Genomic DNA, 20,019 nt, shown 5'->3' with positions numbered 1-20,019 from the left:
AAAAACGATCAAATTTTAATCACACAGGCATCAGGGTTTTCAAAAAGAATAAAACACTTTATGGTAGGTATGAGCCACGTTTTAAAATGTGGTAGTTTTGGGGAACCTTAACCTAGGAGTGCATAATTCCAAAGAAGTCACCAGCTATAAAACATAGTACAATAGTAGGAGTAACAATTGTAATTAAACAAACAAATATAATTGTAAATTCTTATCCTTATAAATTAAAGGTGAGTATGTAGCTCAAATCGATATCAACTCACATAAGCCCGTACAAGAGCTGAACTAGTTCTTCGGAGGGAACTCTCCAGTCCAACATGGGGTGTAAGGAGAAGACATGAAGTATTGTATGTCATCATTCATGTTGAAATACGAATAACCCTTTGGGCATATATTTCCTAAGACTTCAATCTTCGAGCCATTTAAATGATATGCCAGTCCTGTGATTCCTGTCTCGCTTGATTCACTCAAGAACAGAATCTCTCTATAGGGGTGAAATCCGAGTATCTGAATATCATAGCTCTTATTATCATCATGACTCTCTTTATTATGGTAATAACAATCTTGAACATCATCATTGTCAGAATCCCATTCATATATCTGTTCAGTTGATGCTTCCTTGAAGTCATTTAGAGAACGAATAGAACGAAACCAGTTGTAGTTAATATCTTCTAAGATCCAGTGTCCACGGACTCGTTGGTTGAACCGGTGGCGTACTAGCACGGGATTAAGGTCTATGTCATCCTTCAACATCCACTCCATTTGACCACATGATTCATTAAGGATCCAAACTCGAAGCAAACACTTATCTTCTTCAAATGCCACAAGGTACACCCCCTTTTTTGATTTTGCTATATTAATATCTAGAGAGCCGTCCACTTTCATAACAATTGGTGTTTTAATTACACGGTATGCATTATCTGACAATGATATTCTGCATAATCAAATCATGCATTGTCCATAAATGTTTTAATAACAAACCACCACCAAGATAGACATCAGATAATATAATAACAAAGCTGGTAAACATGTACCTCATAAGAAAAGCAGCCCCGCAGTGCATATAAAGTGCTCTTCGAAAATAGACAGCAGCCTCGTTGAATTCCTGCCAACCCACCCGCATCTCGCCGACGGTCCTTGCCGCACCGCCTTCTCGGACGAAATACTTGTCCTCCCAACAACTAGTCCTTGATGAGAACACATACATCTTGCATGGAGACAGTGGCCACTCGGATTCCTCCATGGAGAGGTCTGCCTCGTCTTCGTCACATATACGATCGTTGTTGTCACGCAAACATGGGATCATAAGTACCTCATAGTGTGGGGATATCATCGGATCATAGACCAAATGACTAGAGTACCACATGTTCCATCTAGTACAATCTTGGGCCGGGCACGGCGGGAAAGCATTCCACTGACGGGTGGCAGGGTTAACGACACAATTTTTGCTGAGCAAGAGTAGCCCGTTACAGTGATCCTCGATGTTGTAGCCATGCCAATCATCAGAGTGTTCCCATATAGTGCCGGCGCGAGGGCCGGTGGAGGGCAGGAAGCTGAGGTCGCCGCTGATGGCATCTCCCGAGGAGGAGGAGGAGGGGCGGGCGAAGAATTCGGGATACTTGTGCTCCATGAAGTGGACGAAGAGGCCGGCGAACGAGAGCGGGAGCAGGTCGGCGCGCATGAGGCGGTGGGCGTCGACCACTTCGCGCCAGGCCCTGTAGACGCGGCGGGCACGTCTTCCGGCAGGTCAGGCGTCAGCCCCTGCTCCCCCTTTCGTCTACGCGTGCGGCCTTCAGCGGCCGGTCTTCGTCGGCAGCCATGGCGTGCCTACCGTACGTGATGCTTTTCGATCTGGAAGAAACCCTAGATTGATTATGATTTTGTGTCCGCGCGTGTTGTATGAGGAGATTGGCTCGGGGTGCACCGTCATCGGCCGGTTTGGAAAGCCGTCTGGAAGCACGCAATCTGCAGGTGGTTTAGTGGGCTCTCATCGCACTTAGATTGATTCATTAGACAGATTTTTTTATGTGCGCTAGCCCTATTAGCCCACGGGGAATCCACTTAACCCACGAGGAAAAAAACTATCAAATTGACATCGTTTCGTGACCGACAATGACTAATTTGCACTTCCCGCGGCAAACTTCCAAAAATCTTGGACCTTTGAGTTCAAGCCGGCGACGGATTCCGTCGATGCGAGGCCAAAGGCACCAGATCCAGACCACCACCAACACGACGCTGGCGACTGGACGCCACGGGGACGCCGGCGAGCTGCTATCGTCCACCACGACGCGACGGTGGCGAGTTGGCGCTGTCAGGGACGGACCTACGGGCAGGAGGAGAGGAAGGCACCACCCATCACCGCCGCCAAGCTCCTGGCGCCGGTGGCCGCGAGCTTCAGGGGAGACCTCCTTCCCTGCATCCTCCTCTGCCGAGGCAGCCGGCGAGGCGCCCCTGCTCTGTCAGCTGGTGAGACAAATCCTTCTCCGACAGTTTAATAATGCAGCATATACAGTTTGGATGCAACAGCAAAACTGAATTCTTTGATACTCCGACAGTGGATTAGGCATTCAGGACTTAATTGGCTGCTCCAACCAAACAATAACCATAACAGTGGAGTATCATCAAGAAGCAGCTGTGCAGTTCTACCAGGATCATTTCAAATGTCTGTTTATCGCACTTTCCCTCTATTTTGTTCTTCTTATTTTTAGTTTAGCATTCTCAGCGGTGCTTATTTCTCCTCGGAGTAGTTTGGATGCAACAACCAAGTTCTGAATTCCAATAGCAAAACTGACGATTGGCTGTCATGGTTCTGTAGAAATTAAAGGGAACAATCCTTTGCCGACACGGTTCGTGCAATCACATCTGCATACTCCTCCAAAACAAGCATCATTTGATAATCTGAATTTCTTGCCGCTGCTCAGTTTTTTGTTTTCTGAACTGCATTGTCCACTGGAGTATCTTGTCTGCATTGTTTTCTGAACATGGCAACCATGAACTGTGGTGTGATGCATGTTGGAAGAAAAGAACAAGAATAGAAAACATATAGCAGAACAATTAATGGGTCATGAGGTCAATGGTTTTTTTTGTTTTTCTTCTCTTTCAATGGTGTTATCTTGCTTCAGAGAGACACTGGCAAGACTCACCACACTTGCAGAGACACCACTGTTCCATGAGATATCAGACATTAAAAGACCATATCTTGATTCAGTGAGACACTTGCAACTCACTGCACACACTTGACAATTTCTAGACTGAACCTGTCTAGCCATGGGGACAGGTGAAAAAAAGGGGAGTAGATTCATCCCCCCAGCAAAACAAGCATTGTTTGATACACTTTCCACCTCTATGGATCTGAACATCTCTAGTTACTATTCTCTGATTAAGGACTAGCCAAATGAATGTTTGATTCTTAAAGGTATTTTCATCTTCCACATGAATTAGTATACTCTGATTAAGCACAGCAACAGTAATTTTTCATTATGGGTAGAGCTCTTGCAACTTGCAAGATGAAAAAGTTAGTTTTGCACAGCACACATGGATCACTTTTTTGGAGCCTGAAATCACTGTAGCACGAGTTCTCTATTGCAGGAAAATAATGTAGCCTCCACATCCATCAACAAAGAGGGGGGGGGGGCACATTAACAGCTCATTAAGCAAGAGGAGATGGCAGGGCTATCCAATTAAATCCCATTCTTATCTTCTTCTTCTTTCTTCCCTTGAGAAATTAATTAATTAATTATAAGCAGGAGTATTTTACAGAGAAAGATGCAAAAACGGTTACTGGTCATTCAGCTTATCTGAATCTTCTGCCAAAATCACCTTATCTGAATCTTCAAGTACTCCTGGCTGCAAATGTAATTCAGCTTAACCAACTGGTTATTCCTCGCACCAACCAGAGTACTAGCTGATCCCAAGTACTCCCCTGCTTGGAGTAAAGAAGAGCTGCTCTTTTCCTGCTGCTTGGAGGCTGCTGGTGCTCTGTTATTGCTGCTTGAAGGCTCCTGGTTCTCTTTTCCTGCTGCTTGGAGGCTATTGGTACTCGAAGGGTGTTTCTGCCGCTTCAAGGAGGTGGCTGCTCTTTTCCTGCTGCTTGAAGGTTGTTGCTGCTCCGCTCCTGCTTGTTGGAGACTGCTGGTACTCTTTTCCTGCTGCTCGGAGGCTGCTCGTGCTCTTTTCCTGCTGCTTGAAGGTTGTTGCTGCTCCGCTCCTGCTTCTTGGAGACTGCTGGTACTCTTTTCCTGCTGCTTGAAGGCTCCTGATTCTCTTTTCCTGCTGCTTGGAGGCTGCTGGTATTCGAAGGGTGTTTCTGCTTCTTGAAGGCTGCTAGGGCTCTTTTCTTGTTGTTCTTTTCCTGCTGCTTCTGCTCTTTTTCTGCTGCTAAGATTGCTTCTGCCTCTTCTATAAAGGCTATACGAAGCCGTCCTTCTTCCTGCCGGCGTACCTTGTTCATGTGAGGGATCGAGTAGTTTATCGCTCCCTTGTTTCTCATTACCTCTTGGATGCATTACTGTGACGCCTCAAATGACCCCACTCGAACCTTGAGTGTAAGGTCGTGCAGCTTACACCCAATGCCTTTGACAGACCTCGCAATGTTCTCCTTCTGTTCAATGGGATTGTCACCACCCTCGACAGATCCAAATCTTTCCGCTTGCGGCCAACTCTACCTGGCTTTTGATTTGAGACATCAACTTTCTCCCCTTTTTCAATCTGTTTAAGAGCTCTTTCCCATATTCTCTCAACAGTTCTTACGGTTGTATCGAGTAGGCTAGCAATGACCTCCTTGTCTTTTTTCAGAACTTGTCCATTTTGGGTCTTGATCACCATGAGTGCAAAATAAATACCATATATCTCCTCATTTGTGAGTTCCCCATGAATTGGTTTCTGTACATCACTTGCTTCCTCATGAATTGCTTCCTCTAGACCACTTGCTTCTTCATGAATTGGTTCCTCTACACCACTTGTTTCTTCCCCTATCAAATAAGGAGCAAAAGATAAGTCATGTAGCTATTGCAAATAATAGGAGTAGATCATGGAAATGAAAATGAAAATGCAAAAGTTTTGGAGGTAGTACCTGTTGCTTCATTATTGACTGGTTCTTCATTGTTGTATCGTTGTTGACTGTTGTGTTCTTCCTGTTGATCTGCAGGTTCTGAGGCATTATCTTGTCGAGGACTCATGTTGAGATCAATCCCAAACATCATTGCGGCGGTGGAGCACTTGCTCAGGTAACTGTTCATGATCCAATAAGAAAGAACATGAAAGTTTATATGAAAAATGAGCACTCCTTCAAGTTGCCCACTCAGCACATGAAAGCAAGCTGAAAAATGGAATTGCTGGCACAAAACTGAACTACTAAAAACTGATGGTACCTTTATTCTTTTCCCTGTAAAAATGATAATTTCTTGTTCTTCCCTGAAGAAGTGTTAGTAACTTGTTCTTTCCTGAAAAAAGTAAAAAGCAAATCAACACTGATAAGGTATTTTACAAAGTGATATCCTGCAGAAAAGCAAATTCCATATTTACTTTATTTTACAAAGTGATATTCTTTACTAATGCAAGGCAGCTAAATGGAATAAGCATCTCGCAGCTGGTCTCTAGAAAAGCATTGTCCTGTTAGCCATGTGTTCTTTGGTCACACAAATTAGCCATGCATTTACTTTATTTATTTATTTTTTACTTTTACTGTGAATGCTAACAAAACCCTACACTGGTACTTTTTGTTTTTTTAACATCTCTGCACTGGTACTTGGTGCCTGGCAAAATGCCCTTTCAGAAATGTAGCTTCTCGGCAGGTCTGTCATGTTTTTCACCTTCAGAAGCAAAGCAAATGAGATGCAGTGGAAGACGACTTCAATCAAGAGCAACAAAGGGCTATGTGGTATGTAGAGCCCAATCTTGCAACTTAACATCAACAGGTACACTCCAAAATCCTCAGCTACATAAACACTTGTAGCATTACAAACATTATGAGGATTCGCAAGTGCTAAAGGAAGTTCAGTTCACAAATAAAAGGTGCAAAAAGAAAGGGCTATGTAGAACCAATGAGCCTCCCAAAATCACTTCATCATGAGGATTTCCATGATGAAGTGATTACTCCAGTTCTTATAGTATTTGGAGTACATTGCCTGGTGTTATACTGCTTGCAAGATTAGCATAGGTTCAGAAATGGGGATTTGCTTGATTGATTCATGCTGCAGTAGGCTAGAACCTGAACCAGATCTGAATCCAAGAACACACTAATTGCAACCGCGCAAGATTTTGGTATCTATCTAAGGAATCTGAAACCAAAAACTCTCTGACAGCAACACTCCAATCCAATTCAAGCACAATGTTGCTCTTCTTACCGTGGAGCAACATGGTCAGAACATGGAGTATATGATTTATTCCAATGCTTTCAGTGGGGAATGTTTTTACAGAGCAAGGAGCAGCAGCAATTTCAGATTCTTTGAGAAAATTACAGAGCAAGGAGCAGCAGCAACAACCTGTAACTTCTTCAGAGAAGAACTCGAAGGCAGGGAAGCAGCAGCAGCTCGAGCTCCATCGGCTGCAGGGGAGAAGCAGAAGCACGAGCTCGACCGGCTGCAGAAGCAGAAGCAGAAGCACGACGCCGACGTTTTGTGTTCACCGGAGGAGCCGTGACGAGCTTCAGCGGCGGCAAGCAGCGACCGGATTGGGAGGGGACGGCGGCGATTCAGTTGATTCGTTGCTTTCCGACAAGCGTGGCTCGAGGCGGGCGTAGCTCTCGGCGCGGCGGAGCTCGGACTGGCTCAGGGAGGAGTGAGGTCGCCCGTCGGCGTCGAGCTCGTGGGGGCAGCGGCGGTCGTGGTGGGAGGAGATGGCCTCGATTCCGTTGATCCACGGCCGGAGGCAGCGGAGGAGCTTCAGGACATTTTTGGCAGGGGATAAGGATTGGGATCAGGCCGGCGACCGGAGCTCCACTGGCCTGTAGCCTCGCCGGCGGCCGATTCTTCACGCGCGAGCCGCGCACGCCTGTCGTCGTCTATTTTTGTACAATTTGAAGATGCGCAGGGGGTTTCTTGTAAATGTTTCATAGTTCAAATTTTAGAACCCCGCGACATCTAAATCCGAACGGAGGGAGTAGTATATATGTTACATGGTCATCAATTACCTAAAATCTAAAAAAATGCATACGCACTATTTGAAGACAACAAGCGGCCGAGCTTCTTAACCATGCATGAGTTGTTTTTTTGTCTGCTAGTGCATGTCGTTATTAATATTTAATGTGTTCATATTGGTTAGTCCGATTTGAAAGAAACAACTTCACGTACAATTATTTTAGTTTTCTGAATTTTTAAAAAGTCATATCTTTCAAACCGCGCGTCGGAATTAAGATCTGTCTTCACTGTTGAATTCTTTACGACGAGATCTTTAAAACTAGATCCCGCATGGGTATGTTTCGACGAAATTTTTTTGATGCAAACTTTGGCGCTATATTGTGCAATTTCAGTACTGCTTTGTGCAACTTTAGTATTGCATAATGCAATTTTTTTCAAACTCAATTTTTTGGAGCTGCATCCACAGTAGTTGTAGTTGCACACATAGTAGTCCTAGTTGGCACATGCATGATCATAGAGTTGCACAATCTGATCCGTATAGTCGCATATGAATTATCATATCTTGTAATGTAGTACTCGCAATGAAAAATGCTGAGAGAATGGAAAGTACTGAAATGGAAGAAAATTCTCAAGCTGTTCCAGAGTAGCTAATCTACAGCAGAATAATACAACATGTAGATTGCATCATCATCGTTAATTACTGTCTGTTTTTTATTTAAGAGAGGTGGATGAAGCTCCAAATGAGCAGTGCCTGCCTGTTCCAATTGATTCGGTCCCTCTTAATTAGCACACCATTAATCATGTTTTCCTCGGTACAACTAGTTGATGAGCAAGTCGTACCACAAGGCCAGTGCAGCAATAGAATGTTTCAAGACTCGGACAGGCATGCATGTAGTACAACATTCCATTTGTCAAGCAGTGCCCTAATTAAAGCAATAATTTGTGATTAAGAGGCTGTCAAACCTCAACACCCTCCCTTCTGATGTTAATGTTAGTCAGGTACATACAGTGACGTTTGAACCGATCTGCGCTTATCTCACGTCTCATTTTGACAGATACAGGAACCTCGCAACATATTGTCCGTGCACATTGTCATTCTGATCATCTGATGTTGTTAGTTTTCAGACAAATTAAAATCAACCAACTTGGTCGTCGTCAAAGATTTTGCATGCCGGGGGATCAAATTCTCCAATCAATTCTGGCAGGATTCAGTTTGATTTGCTTTCTATAATGTTATCTTACTGTGCAGTACATGGAGGCTCAATGAATGAATTCATTCATTCATGCGTTATTTTCATTTCCTTTTCTTCTTTTTTTGACAGGGTGCATGCTCCACCTAACATGAAACTGGAAGTGACATTGTTGAAGTTGAAGCACCGCACCTACTTGGTCGTCAAATTCAACTGCGCGGTTAATACACGAAAGGGGTCGTTGTCTTGTGGCCATTTTTAGCATGATCATTAACTTATTGCAAACTGAAGAGAAGCATTAGGTCTAGGTAGGTAGTAGGTGATTGAAAATAAATGAATGATATTGGTGTGAGATTTAGAGATAGGATGGAGCACCACCTACCCTTGAACCAAGCAAAGTAGTGTTGAAATTTTGCTAGTAGGCCTTTGGCCAAAGCTCGACTAAAATTTTGAAATTCTCTTGGCAAATTCATGTACACATGTGAGTGAAGTGAGTGAGACTAAAGTTTAGTCCCATCCCGAAAGTTGAGAGAGAGTTGCACCTCTTTATAAGGTGAGCTCTTCTACCACTTGTGTGAGCATGAGAAGAGGAGACATACATGCGCGCTCCTCCTCCTCGCTCGTCTCGCCACGCCGTGCCGCGGGTTGCGGGATTGAGCCGAGGACAGAGCTATGCACGTTATCTATATTTTTGCTGCTCGGAAAAAAAATTAATGAGTCATTAATTATTAATTAACGGACGCGTTAATTACTAAACCGTTTCCGATTCTTTTGGATCGTGACGACTCAGATGTGGGGTTTACTCTCACGACCTACCCGGCCCGCACTATATAGTCAGGCAGCCGTCTACCCTAACCGCTACCGCTTCGTATGATTTCTCACCACCGTTCCAGATCATTGCGCCGCCAAGCAAGTCTTCTCCATCCCTTCTTTCGGCGTGCACCGGGAGAAGGGACAACAGGCCTCCGGAACCCCGCCTCTCGTGATCCTGTACGGGAGAGGGGTGATCAGGTTTTTGGGGAGCGCACTCGCGCAACTGCTGGCAGCGACGACTTCGCGAACGACGACTTCTTCCCTGACCTCGGTAGCCTCATCCTCGATGACATGGGCGACAACGTCAACGCTAGCGGTGCTACTCCCGTTGCACTGTATGTGATTCTATCCTTTCTGTTCGAGATCGTGGTAGAATTCATGTTTCTAGTATGTGCCCTAGATGTGATATGTTCATCTACTATGCTAGTTCGCATGATTAGTTTAATCTCTGCTACTGCTGTCATGATTTATATTGTGTTCATTCGGATTAAATCTCGTAGTAATTTGCTCATATTTCCAATAATCCAAAAACCTGATTATAGGCAATTTACTCTGAGTGGTTTTGCTGCGCATCTGAAGCCGCCTGCCTTTAAGGGGGCACAATATAAGAGGTGGCGCACGAGAGCATTCTACTGGTTTCAGACCATGGGTTGCTATGACGCCACCAAGGGCAAGCCTGAGGACGATCTTAATCCAGCACAACTGGAAGCTTTTGAGAAGATCGATACTCTCTTTAAAGGTGCTCTTCTGAGTGTTCTTGATGACTCCATTATGGATTCGTATATGTCGTTTGACAATGGCAAGGACATGTGGGCTGCGCTCGAGGCCAAGTTTGGTGCCTCGGACGCCGGCAGCGAGTTGTACGTCATGGAGCAGTTCTATGACTACAAGATGACTGATGAGCGCTCTGTTATACAGCAGTCTCATGAGATACAGTCGCTCGCAAAAGAATTTGAGTACTTCAAGTGTGTGTTGCCGGACAAATTTGTTGCCGGAGGCATCATTGCCAAGCTTCCACCTTCGTGGAACAATTTTGCTACTTCCCTGAAACACGAGACAGGAGTTTTCCGTTGCGGATCTCATTGGTACTCTTGATGTTGAAGAGAAGGCGAGAGCAAAGGACACACATGCTCAAGTTGCCGAGGGAGCTTCTAGTGCCCACATGGTACAAAAGATGAACTTCCAGCCCAACAAGTTCAAAAACAACAAGAACAAAACTCAGGGCAAAGGCAAGTTTGATACAAAGAACAAGCCGTTACATTCTACCAACTTCAAGAAGAATTCTCATAAGAAAGGGAAGGGACTTTGCCATGTCTACGGTGATCCTAATCACTGGGCTCCGAAGTGTCCTAACCGCTTTCAGGAGCGCGAACATGAGAAGAGCGGCAAGTCCGCTAATGTTGTCATCGATAATACTAATATGAAGGATTATGGGTACTATATTCTTCCTACCATCCGTTCAGTATTTCAATCTCCTGATTGGTTAATTGACACCGGTGCCAATGTACATGTTTGTGCTGATGCCTCCATGTTTTCTTCTTACCAGGTCACAGGGACTTCTCCCGTGCTGATGGGGAACGGGTCACATGCCATCGTTCGAGGTGTTGGTACGGTCGATCTGAAGTTTACTTCGGGGAAGACCGTGCGTCTGAAGAACGTTCATCATGTGTCGTCCATTAATAAAAATCTCGTTAGCGGTTCCCGTTTATGTCGAGATGGTTTTAAGTTGGTTTTCGAATCCAATAAAGTTGTAATTTCTAAATATGAACAATTTGTTGGAAAAGGCTATGAGAGCAGAGGCTTGTTCCACCTGTCTTTGTCAGATATTTGCACTAAAGTTATTAATAATGTTTGCCACAATAATGAGTCTAATATTTGGCATTCACGGCTTTGTCACATTAACTTTGGTTGCATGACGCCGCTAGCCAATATGAATTTAATTCCGAAATATCTACTGTCAAAGGCTCTAAGTGTGTAGTATGTGTGCAAGCTAAGCAACCTCGCAAGTCCCATAAGACTGCAGAGGCAAGAGACTTGGCGCCACTAGAGCTTATACATTCTGATCTTTGTGAGATGAATGGCGTGTTGACAAAAGGTGGAAAGAGATACTTCATGACGTTGATTGATGACTCCACTAGATATTGTTATGTGTATCTTCTGAAATCAAAAGATGAGGCTTTAACTTTCTTCAAAAACTATAAAGCTGAGGTAGAGAACCAACTTGATCGAAAAATTAAACGGTTTAGGTCCGATCATGGTGGAGAGTATTTTTCCAATGAATTTGATCTGTTTTGTGCGGAACATGGTATAATCCATGAGAGGACGCCTCCCTACTCACCTCAGTCAAATGGGGTAGCCGAAAGAAAGAACCGAACTCTAACTGATATGGTTAACACCATGTTAGACACATCGGGTCATTCCAAGGAATGGTGGGGGGAGGTGCTAATGACTGCGTGCCATGTCCTAAACCGAGTTCCCACAAAGCATAAGACCATGACTCCATTTGAGGAATGGGAAAGGAAAAGATTGAAACTCTCTTACCTACGTACTTGGGGTTGTTTGGCGAAAGTCAATATACCAATTCCTAAGAAGCACAAGCTTGGACCAAAAACCGTGGATTGTGTTCTTCTGGGCTATGCTTTTCATAGCGTTGGCTATAGATTTTTGATAATAAAATCTGAGGTATCCGACATGCATGTTGGTACGATTATGGAGTCGAATAATGCAACTTTATTTGAGGACATATTTCCTATGAAGGATATGTCGAGTTCATCAAATCAGGAGATACCTACTCCATCTAGTGAGGAATTCATTGTAATTCCTGAACCCACCATTGCGATGGAACACGTTGAGAATCCTGTTGAGGGTGACAATGGAACTCCTATGAGGAGTAAGAGACAAAAGTCCTTTGGTGATGATTTCATTGTGTACCTCGTGGATGACACACCCAGGACTATTTTAGAAGCCTATGCATCTCCTGATGCTGACTACTGGAAGGAAACTGTTCGTAGTGAGATGGATTCCATCTTAGCTAACGGTACCTGGGAGATCACTGACCGTCCTTATGGGTGCAAACCTATAGGATATAACTTGGTGTTCAAGAAGAAGCTTAGACATGATGGTACGATTGAAAAGTACAAGGCACGGCTTGTGGCTAAGGGTTATACCCAGAAAGAAGGTGGAGACTTCTTTGATACGTACTCACCCGTGGCTAGATTGACCACAATTCGGGTGCTACTATCACTGGCTGCCTCACATGGTCTTCTCGTTTATCAAATGGACGTTAAGACGGCTTTCCTCAATGGAGAGTTAAAGGAGGAAATTTATATGGATCAGCCAGATGGTTTTGTAGTACCTGGTCAGGAAGGAAAGGTGTGCAAGTTATTAATGTCTTTATATGGCCTCAAACAAGCTCCTAAGGAGTGGCATGAGAAGTTCGAAAGAACATTAACTGCTACTAGCTTCGTAGTAAAGGATGGTGACAAGTGCGTGTACTATCGCCATGGTGGGGGCGAAGGAGTTATTCTTTGTTTGTATGTCGACGACATACTGATCTTTGGAACCAAACTTGATTTAATCAAGGAGGTTAAGGATTTCTTATCTCGCTGCTTTGAGATGAAGGATCTAGGAGTAGCTGATGTTATCTTAAACATCAAGATGTTGAGAGATGAGAATGGTGGGATCACACTGCTTCAATCTCACTATATGAAAAAGATCTTGAGTCGTTTTGGGTATAGCGCCTTCTCCAACTTCATATGATGCTAGTTTGTTGCTTCAAAAGAATCGATGGATTGCTAGAGATCAACTGAGGTATTCTCAGATTATTGGCCCGCTTATGTATTTGGCGAGTGCCACGAGGCCTGACATCTCTTTTGCTGTGAGCAAGCTGAGTCGGTTTGTGTCAAAACTGGGTGATGATCATTGGCATGCGCATGAGAGAGTTATGCGCTATTTGAAAGGCACCGCGAGCTATGGGATTCACTACACCGGGTATCCAAGGGTACTGGAGGGTTATAGTGACTCAAACTGGATATCTGATGCTGATGAGATTAAGGCCACAAGTGGTTATGTTTTTACACTTGATGGTGGCGCTGTTTCCTGAAAGTCTTGCAAGCAGACCATCTTAACGAGGTCAACTATGGAAGCAGAACTCACAACATTAGACACTGCCACTGTTGAAGCAGAGTGGCTCTGAGCTCTTGATGGACTTACCTATGGTTGAAAAACCAATACCCCCTATCCTGATGAATTGTGATAATCAAACTGTGATCGTCAAGATAAACAGTTCTAAGGACAACATGAAGTCCTCACGGCATGTGAAGAGGAGACTAAAATCTGTCCGAAAAATTGAGGAACTCCGGAGTTATTACGTTGGATTATATCCAAACGTCGAAAAACTTGGCAGATCCCTTCACAAAGGGTCAATCACATAACGTGATATATAATGCATCGATGGAGATGGGCTTGAGACCCACCGCATGAGTTGTCCATAGTGGTAACTGTTAGGGAACGTAGCAGAATTTTAAAATTTTCTACGCATCACCAAGATCAATCTATGGAGTCATCTAGCAACGAGGGAGAGGGGAGTGAATCTACATACCCTTGTAGATCACGAGCGTAAGCGTTCAAGAGAACGGGGTTGATGGAGTCGTACTCGTCGTGATCCAAATCACCGATGACCTAGCGCCGAACGGACGACACCACCGCGTTCAACACACGTACGGTTGGGAAGATGTCTCCTCCAACTTGATCCAGCAAGGGGGAAGGAGAGGTTGATGGAGATCCAGCAGCACGACGGCGTGGTGGTGGAAGCAACGGTGATCTCGGCAGGGCTTCGCCAAGCTCAGGGAGAGGGAGAAGTGTCACGGGAGGGAGAGGGAGGCGCCAGGGGCTAGGGTGTGGCTGCCCTCCCTCCCCCCACTATATATAGGACCCCTAGGGGGGCGCCAGCCCTAGGAGATGAGATCTCCAAGGGGGGGCGGCAGCCAAGGGGGTGGAGTGCCCCCCAAGCCAAGTGGGGCGCCCCCCACCCCTAGGGTTTCCAATCCTAGGCGCAGGGGGAGGCCCATGGGGGGCGCACCAGCCCACTAGGGGCTGGTTCCCCTTGCACTTCAGCCCATGGGGCCCTCCGGGATAGGTGGCCCCACCCGATGGACCCTCGAGACCCTTCCGGTGGTCCCGATACAATACCGATTATCCCCGAAACTTTCCCGATGGCCGAAACTTGACTTCCCATATAAATCTTCACCTTCGGACCATTCCGGAACTCCTCATGATGTCTAGGATCTCATCCGGGACTCCGAACAACTTTCGGGTTACCGTATACTAATATCTCAACAACACTAGCGTCACCGAACCTTAAGTGTGTAGACCCTACGGGTTCGGGAGACACGCAGACATGACCGAGACGACTCTCCGGTCAATAACCAACAGCGGGATCTGGATACCCATGTTGGCTCCCACATGCTCCTCGATGATCTCATCGGATGAACCACGATGTCGAGGATTCAATCAATCCCGTATACAATTCCCTTTGTCAATCAGTACGTTACTTGCCCGAGACTCGATCGTCGGTATCCAATACCTCGTTCAATCTCGTTACCGGTAAGTCACTTTACTCGTACCGCAATGCATGATCCTGTGATCAACCACTTGGTCACATTGAGTTCATTATGATGATGCATTACCGAGTGAGCCCAGAGATACCTCTCCGTCATACGGAGTGACAAATCCCAGTCTTGATTCGTGCCAACCCAACAGACACTTTCAGCGATACCCGTAGTGCACCTTTACAGTCACCCAGTTATGTTGTGACGTTTGTCACACCCAAAGCACTCCTACGGTATCCGGGAGTTGCACAATCTCATGGTCTAAGGAAATGATACTTGACATTTGGAAAAGCTATAGCAAACGAACTACACGATCTTTAAGCTATGCTTAGGATTGGGTCTTGTCCATCACATCATTCTCCTAATGATGTGATCCCGTTATCAATGACATCCAATGTCCATAGTCAGGAAACCATGACTATCTTTTGATCAACGAGCTAGTCAACTAGAGGCTCACTAGGGACGTGTTGTGGTCTATGTATTCACACATGTATTACGATTTCCGGATAACACAATTATAGCATGAACAATAGACAATTATCATGAACAAAGAAATATAATAATAACCATTTTATTATTGCCTCTAGGGCATATTTCCAACAGTCTCCCACTTGCACTAGAGTCAATAATCTAGTTACATTGTGATGAATCGAACACCCATAGAGTTCTGGTGTTATCATGTTTTGCTCTAGGGAGAGGTTTAGTCGACGGATCTGCTACATTCAGGTCCGTATGTACTTTACAAATATCTATGTCTCCATTTTGAACACTTTCACGAATGGAGTTGAAGCGACGATTGATATGTCTGGTCTTCCTGTGAAACCTGGGCTCCTTGGCAAGGGCAATAGCTCCAGTGTTGTCACAGAAGAGAGTCATCGGGCCCGACTCATTGGGAATGACTCCTAGGTCGGTAATGAACTCCTTCACCCAGATTGCTTCTTGTGCTGCCTCCGAGGCTGCCATGCACTCCGCTTCACATGTAGATCCCGCCACAACGCTTTTCTTGCAACTGCACCAGCTTACTGCCCCACCATTCAAAATATACATGTATCCAGTTTGTGACTTAGAGTCATCCAGATCTGTGTCGAAGCTAGCATCGACGTAACCCTTTACAACGAGCTCTTCGTCACCTCCATAAACGAGAAACATATCCTTAGTCCTCTTCAGGTACTTCAGGATATTCTTGACCGCTGTCCAGTGTTCCATGTCGGGATTACTTTGGTACCTTCCTACCAAACTTACGGCAAGGTTTACATCAGGTCTGGTACACAGCATAGCATACATGATAGACCCTATGGCCGAGGCATAGGGGACGACACTCATCTTTTCTCTATCTTCTGCCGTGGTCGGGCATTGAGCCGTGCTCAATCTCGTACCTTGCAACACAGGCAAGAACCCCTTCTTTGACTGGTCCATATTGAACTTCTTCAATATCTTGTCAAGGTACGTACTCTGTGAAAGACCAATGAGGCGTCTCGATCTATCTCTATAGATCTTGATGCCTAATATATATGCAGCTTCTCCAAGGTCCTTCATTGAAAAACACTTGTTCAAGTAGGCCTTTATGCTTTCCAAGAATTCTATATCATTTCCCATCAACAGTATCTCATCCACATACAATATGAGAAATGCTACAGAGCTCACACTCACTTTCTTGTAAATACAGGCTTCTCCATAAGTCTGCGTAAACCCAAACGCTTTGATCATCTCATCAAAACGAATGTTCCAACTCCGAGATGCTTGCACCAGCCCATAGATCGAGCGTTGGAGCTTGCACACCTTGTCAGCATTCTTAGGATCGACAAAACCTTCCGGCCGTATCATATACAATTCTTCCTTAAGTAAACCATTAAGGAATGTCGTTTTGACGTCCATTTGCCATATCTCATAATCATAGAATGCGGGAATTGCTAACATGATTCGAACGGACTTCAGCTTCGCTACGGGTGAGAAAGTCTCATCGTAGTCAACCCCTTGAACTTGTCGATAACCCTTAGCGACAAGCCGAGCTTTATAGATGGTTACATTACCATCCGCGTCTGTCTTCTTCTTAAACATCCATTTATTTTCTATGGCTCGCCGATCATCGGGCAAGTCAGTCGAAATCCATACTTCATTTTCATACATGGATCCTATCTCGGATTTCATGACTTCCAGCCATTTGTCGGAATCTGGGCCCGCCATCGCTTCTTCATAGTTCGAAGGTTCACCATTGTCTAACAACATGATTTCCAAGACAGGGTTGCCGTACCACTCTGGTGCGGAACGTGTCCTTGTGGACCTACGAAGTTTAGTAGCAACTTGATCTGAAGTTTCATGATCATCATCATTAACTTCCTCTCTAGTCGGTGCAGGAACCTCATGAATATTTTCTTGAGCTGCGCCACTTACCGGTTCAAGAGGTAATACTTCATCGAGTTCTACTTTCCTCCCACTTACTTCCTTCGAGAGAAACTCTTTCTCGATCCATTCTTGGCAACAAAGATCTTGCCTTCGGATCTGAGGTAGAAGGTATACCCAATAGTTTCTTTAGGGTATCCTATGAAGACGCATTTTTCCGACCTGGGTTCGAGCTTTTCAGGTTGAAGTTTCTTGACATAAGTATTGCATCTCCAAACTTTTAGAAACGGCAGCTTAGGTTTCTTCCCAAACCATAATTCATACGGTGTCATCTCAATGGATTTCGATGGAGCCCTATTTAAAGTGAATGCGGCAGTCTCTAAAGCATAGCCCCAAAATGACAGCGGTAGATCGGTAAGAGACATCATAGATCGCACCATATCCAATAGAGTGCGATTACGATGTTCGGACACACCATTACATTGAGGTGTTCCAGGCGGCGTGAGTTGTGAAACTATTCCACATTTCCTTAAGTGCGTGCCAACTTCGTGACTCAAGTATTCTCCCCCATGATCTGTTCGCAAGAACTTGATTTTTCTATCACATTGATTCTCAACCTTACTCTGAAATTCCTTGAACTTTTCAAAGGTCTCAGACTTGTGTTTCATCAAGTAGACATACCCATATCTACTCAAGTCATCAGTGAGGGTGAGAACATAACGATAGCCACCGCGAGCCTCAACACTTATTGGACCGCACACATCAGTATGTATGATTTCCAATAAGTTGGTTGCTCGCTCCATTGTTCCTGAGAACGGAGTCTTGGTCATTTTACCCATGAGGCATGGTTCGCACGTGTCAAATGATTCGTAATCAAGAGACTCCAAAAGTCCATCTGCATGGAGCTTCTTCATGCGTTTGACACTTATGTGACCAAGGCGGCAGTGCCACAAGTATGTGGGACTATCATTATCAACCTTATATCTTTTGGTATTCACACTATGAATATGTGTAACATTACGCTCGAGATTCATTAAGAATAAACCATTCACCAGCGGAGCATGACCATAAAACATATGTCTCATATAAATAGAACAACCATTATTCTCAGATTTAAATGAGTAGCCATCTCGAATTAAATGAGATCCGGATACAATGTTCATGCTCAAAGCTGGCACTAAATAACAATTATTGAGGTTTAAAACTAATCCCGTAGGTAAATGTAGAGGTAGCGTGCCGACGGTGATCACATCGACCTTGGAACCATTCCCGACTGAAAGCACAAGTGCTCCCTAGGTGGTTTTGATAATTGATGACAACATATCTCTTGTTGGACTAACATTTCGATCTAGCATGTTTCAGATAAGTTCAACAATGGAGTGGCATGGACTAAAGGTTGTGGGAACTCCTTCAAGATGTTGAGGACAAAGGATTGGCTAAAGCTTCAAGCTCAAGACTCTTCATCTTATATTTTAGTGATCCAAGATCACATTGAGTCTTTAGGAAAAGCCAATACTATAAAGGAGGGATGAGGTGTTGCTTAATGAGCCTCTTGCTTCATGTGCTTAATGATATGCTCCAAAATCCTCAGCTACTTTCCCACATCCACATATGACCTAAACCCTAAGCCAAACTCGGTCCTACCGATTCTTCCTATCCGGCGCCACCGAGTTTCACTTGTCATCAGCCACTGCCAAACCCTAGCAATTCGGTCCTACCGATAGGTATCTCGGTCTCACCGAGATGGGGTTGCAAACTCTTTTTTTCCCTTTCGTAACTTTTCGGTCTCACCGAAAGAGCGAATCGGTCCCACCGAGATTGCAATGTAAACTCAGTGTTTACCCTTTGTAACTTTTCGGTCTCACCGAGTTCCACTCGGTCCCACCGAAAGAGCAAATCGGTCCCACCGAGTTTGCCTGACCAACTCTCTGGTTAGCTAATTACCAAATTCGGTCTCACCGAGTTTGTGTAATCGGTCTCACCGAGATTACGTTATGCCCAAACCCTAACCATATCGGTCCTACCGAGTTGCATGTCAGTCCCACCGGAAATCACCAACGGTCACTAGGTTTACATTTTCGGTCCGACCGAGCTTATTGATTCGGTCCCACCGAGATTGGAAAACTGTGTAACGGTTGGATTTTGTGTGGAGGCTATATATACCCCTCCACCTCCTTCTCATTCCGAGAGAGAGCGATCAGAACACACACACCATTCCAACTCATATGTTATGAGAGAGAACCACCTACTCATGTGTTGAGACCAAGATATTCCATTCCTACCATATGAATCTTGATCTCTAGCCTTCCCAAGTTGCTTTCCACTCAAATCTTCTTTCCACCAAATCCAAATCCTATGAGAGAGAGTTGAGTGTTGGGGAGACTATCATTTGAAGCACAAGAGCAAGGAGTTCATTACCTACACACCATTTGTTACTTCTTGGAGAGTGGTGTCTCCTAGATTGGCTAGGTGTCACTTGGGAGCCTCCGACAAGATTGTGGAGTTGAACCAAGGAGTTTGTAAGGGCAAGGATATCGCCTACTTCGTGAAGATCTACCGCTAGTGAGGCAAGTCCTGTGTGGGCGATGGCCATGGTGGGATAGACAAGGTTGCTTCTTCGTGGACCCTTTGTGGGTGGTTGCTTCTTCGTGGACCCTTCGTGGGTGGAGCCCTGTGTGGACTCGCGCAACCGTTACCCTTGGGTGGTGCCCTGTGTGGACTCGCGCAACCGTTACCCTTCGTGGGTTGAAGTCTCCATCAACGTGGATGTAGGATAGCACCACCTATCCGAACCACGGGAAAAACATTCGTGTCTCCAATTGCGTTTGAATTCTCCAAACCCTTCCCTTTACATTCTTGCAAGTTGCATGCTTTACATTCCGCTGCTCATATACTCTTTGCATGCTTGCTTGATATGTATTGTGTGTGTTGAAATTGTGCCTAAACTCCACTTAAACCGAAAAAGCTTAAAAATTGCAACTCTAGCATTAA

The 20,019-nt window shown here is 44.9% G+C and overlaps 2 protein-coding genes across 2 annotated transcripts; one reads left to right on the top strand and one right to left on the bottom strand.

Annotated features, from left to right (window-relative positions):
- Positions 1-237: 237 nt before the first annotated feature.
- On the bottom strand, positions 238-1,936 carry LOC123106267 (uncharacterized). Its single transcript, XM_044528475.1, has 2 exons — positions 1,035-1,936; positions 238-934 (listed from the first exon to the last, which is right to left on the bottom strand). Exons 1-2 carry the CDS (start codon positions 1,679-1,681, stop codon positions 286-288), a joined length of 1,296 nt encoding a protein of 431 aa, XP_044384410.1. The 5' UTR covers positions 1,682-1,936; the 3' UTR covers positions 238-285.
- Positions 1,937-2,146: 210 nt separating this feature from the next.
- On the top strand, positions 2,147-2,708 carry LOC123106218 (uncharacterized). The gene is made up of 2 exons (XM_044528444.1): positions 2,147-2,466; positions 2,556-2,708. Exons 1-2 carry the CDS (start codon positions 2,191-2,193, stop codon positions 2,706-2,708), a joined length of 429 nt encoding a protein of 142 aa, XP_044384379.1. The 5' UTR covers positions 2,147-2,190.
- The last annotated feature ends 17,311 nt before the right edge of the window (positions 2,709-20,019 follow it).

Source organism: Triticum aestivum, chromosome 5A (assembly GCF_018294505.1).
Source record: "Triticum aestivum cultivar Chinese Spring chromosome 5A, IWGSC CS RefSeq v2.1, whole genome shotgun sequence".
Lineage (NCBI taxonomy): Eukaryota > Viridiplantae > Streptophyta > Magnoliopsida > Poales > Poaceae > Triticum > Triticum aestivum.
The sequence above is the reverse complement of the archived record's forward strand: the minus strand, read 5'-3'. Positions and strand labels throughout refer to the sequence as shown.

Excerpts from the sequence above, each read along its gene's own strand:
- LOC123106267 (XM_044528475.1), bottom strand. The coding sequence starts at position 1,681 with ATGCGCGCCGACCTGCTCCCGCTCTCGTTCGCCGGCCTCTTCGTCCAC. Across the intron at positions 935-1,034 it reads GGGGCTGCTTTTCTTATGAG|AATATCATTGTCAGATAATG; the intron begins GTACATGTTTAC and ends TTGATTATGCAG.
- LOC123106218 (XM_044528444.1), top strand. The coding sequence starts at position 2,191 with ATGCGAGGCCAAAGGCACCAGATCCAGACCACCACCAACACGACGCTG. Across the intron at positions 2,467-2,555 it reads CGCCCCTGCTCTGTCAGCTG|TGGATTAGGCATTCAGGACT; the intron begins GTGAGACAAATC and ends ATACTCCGACAG.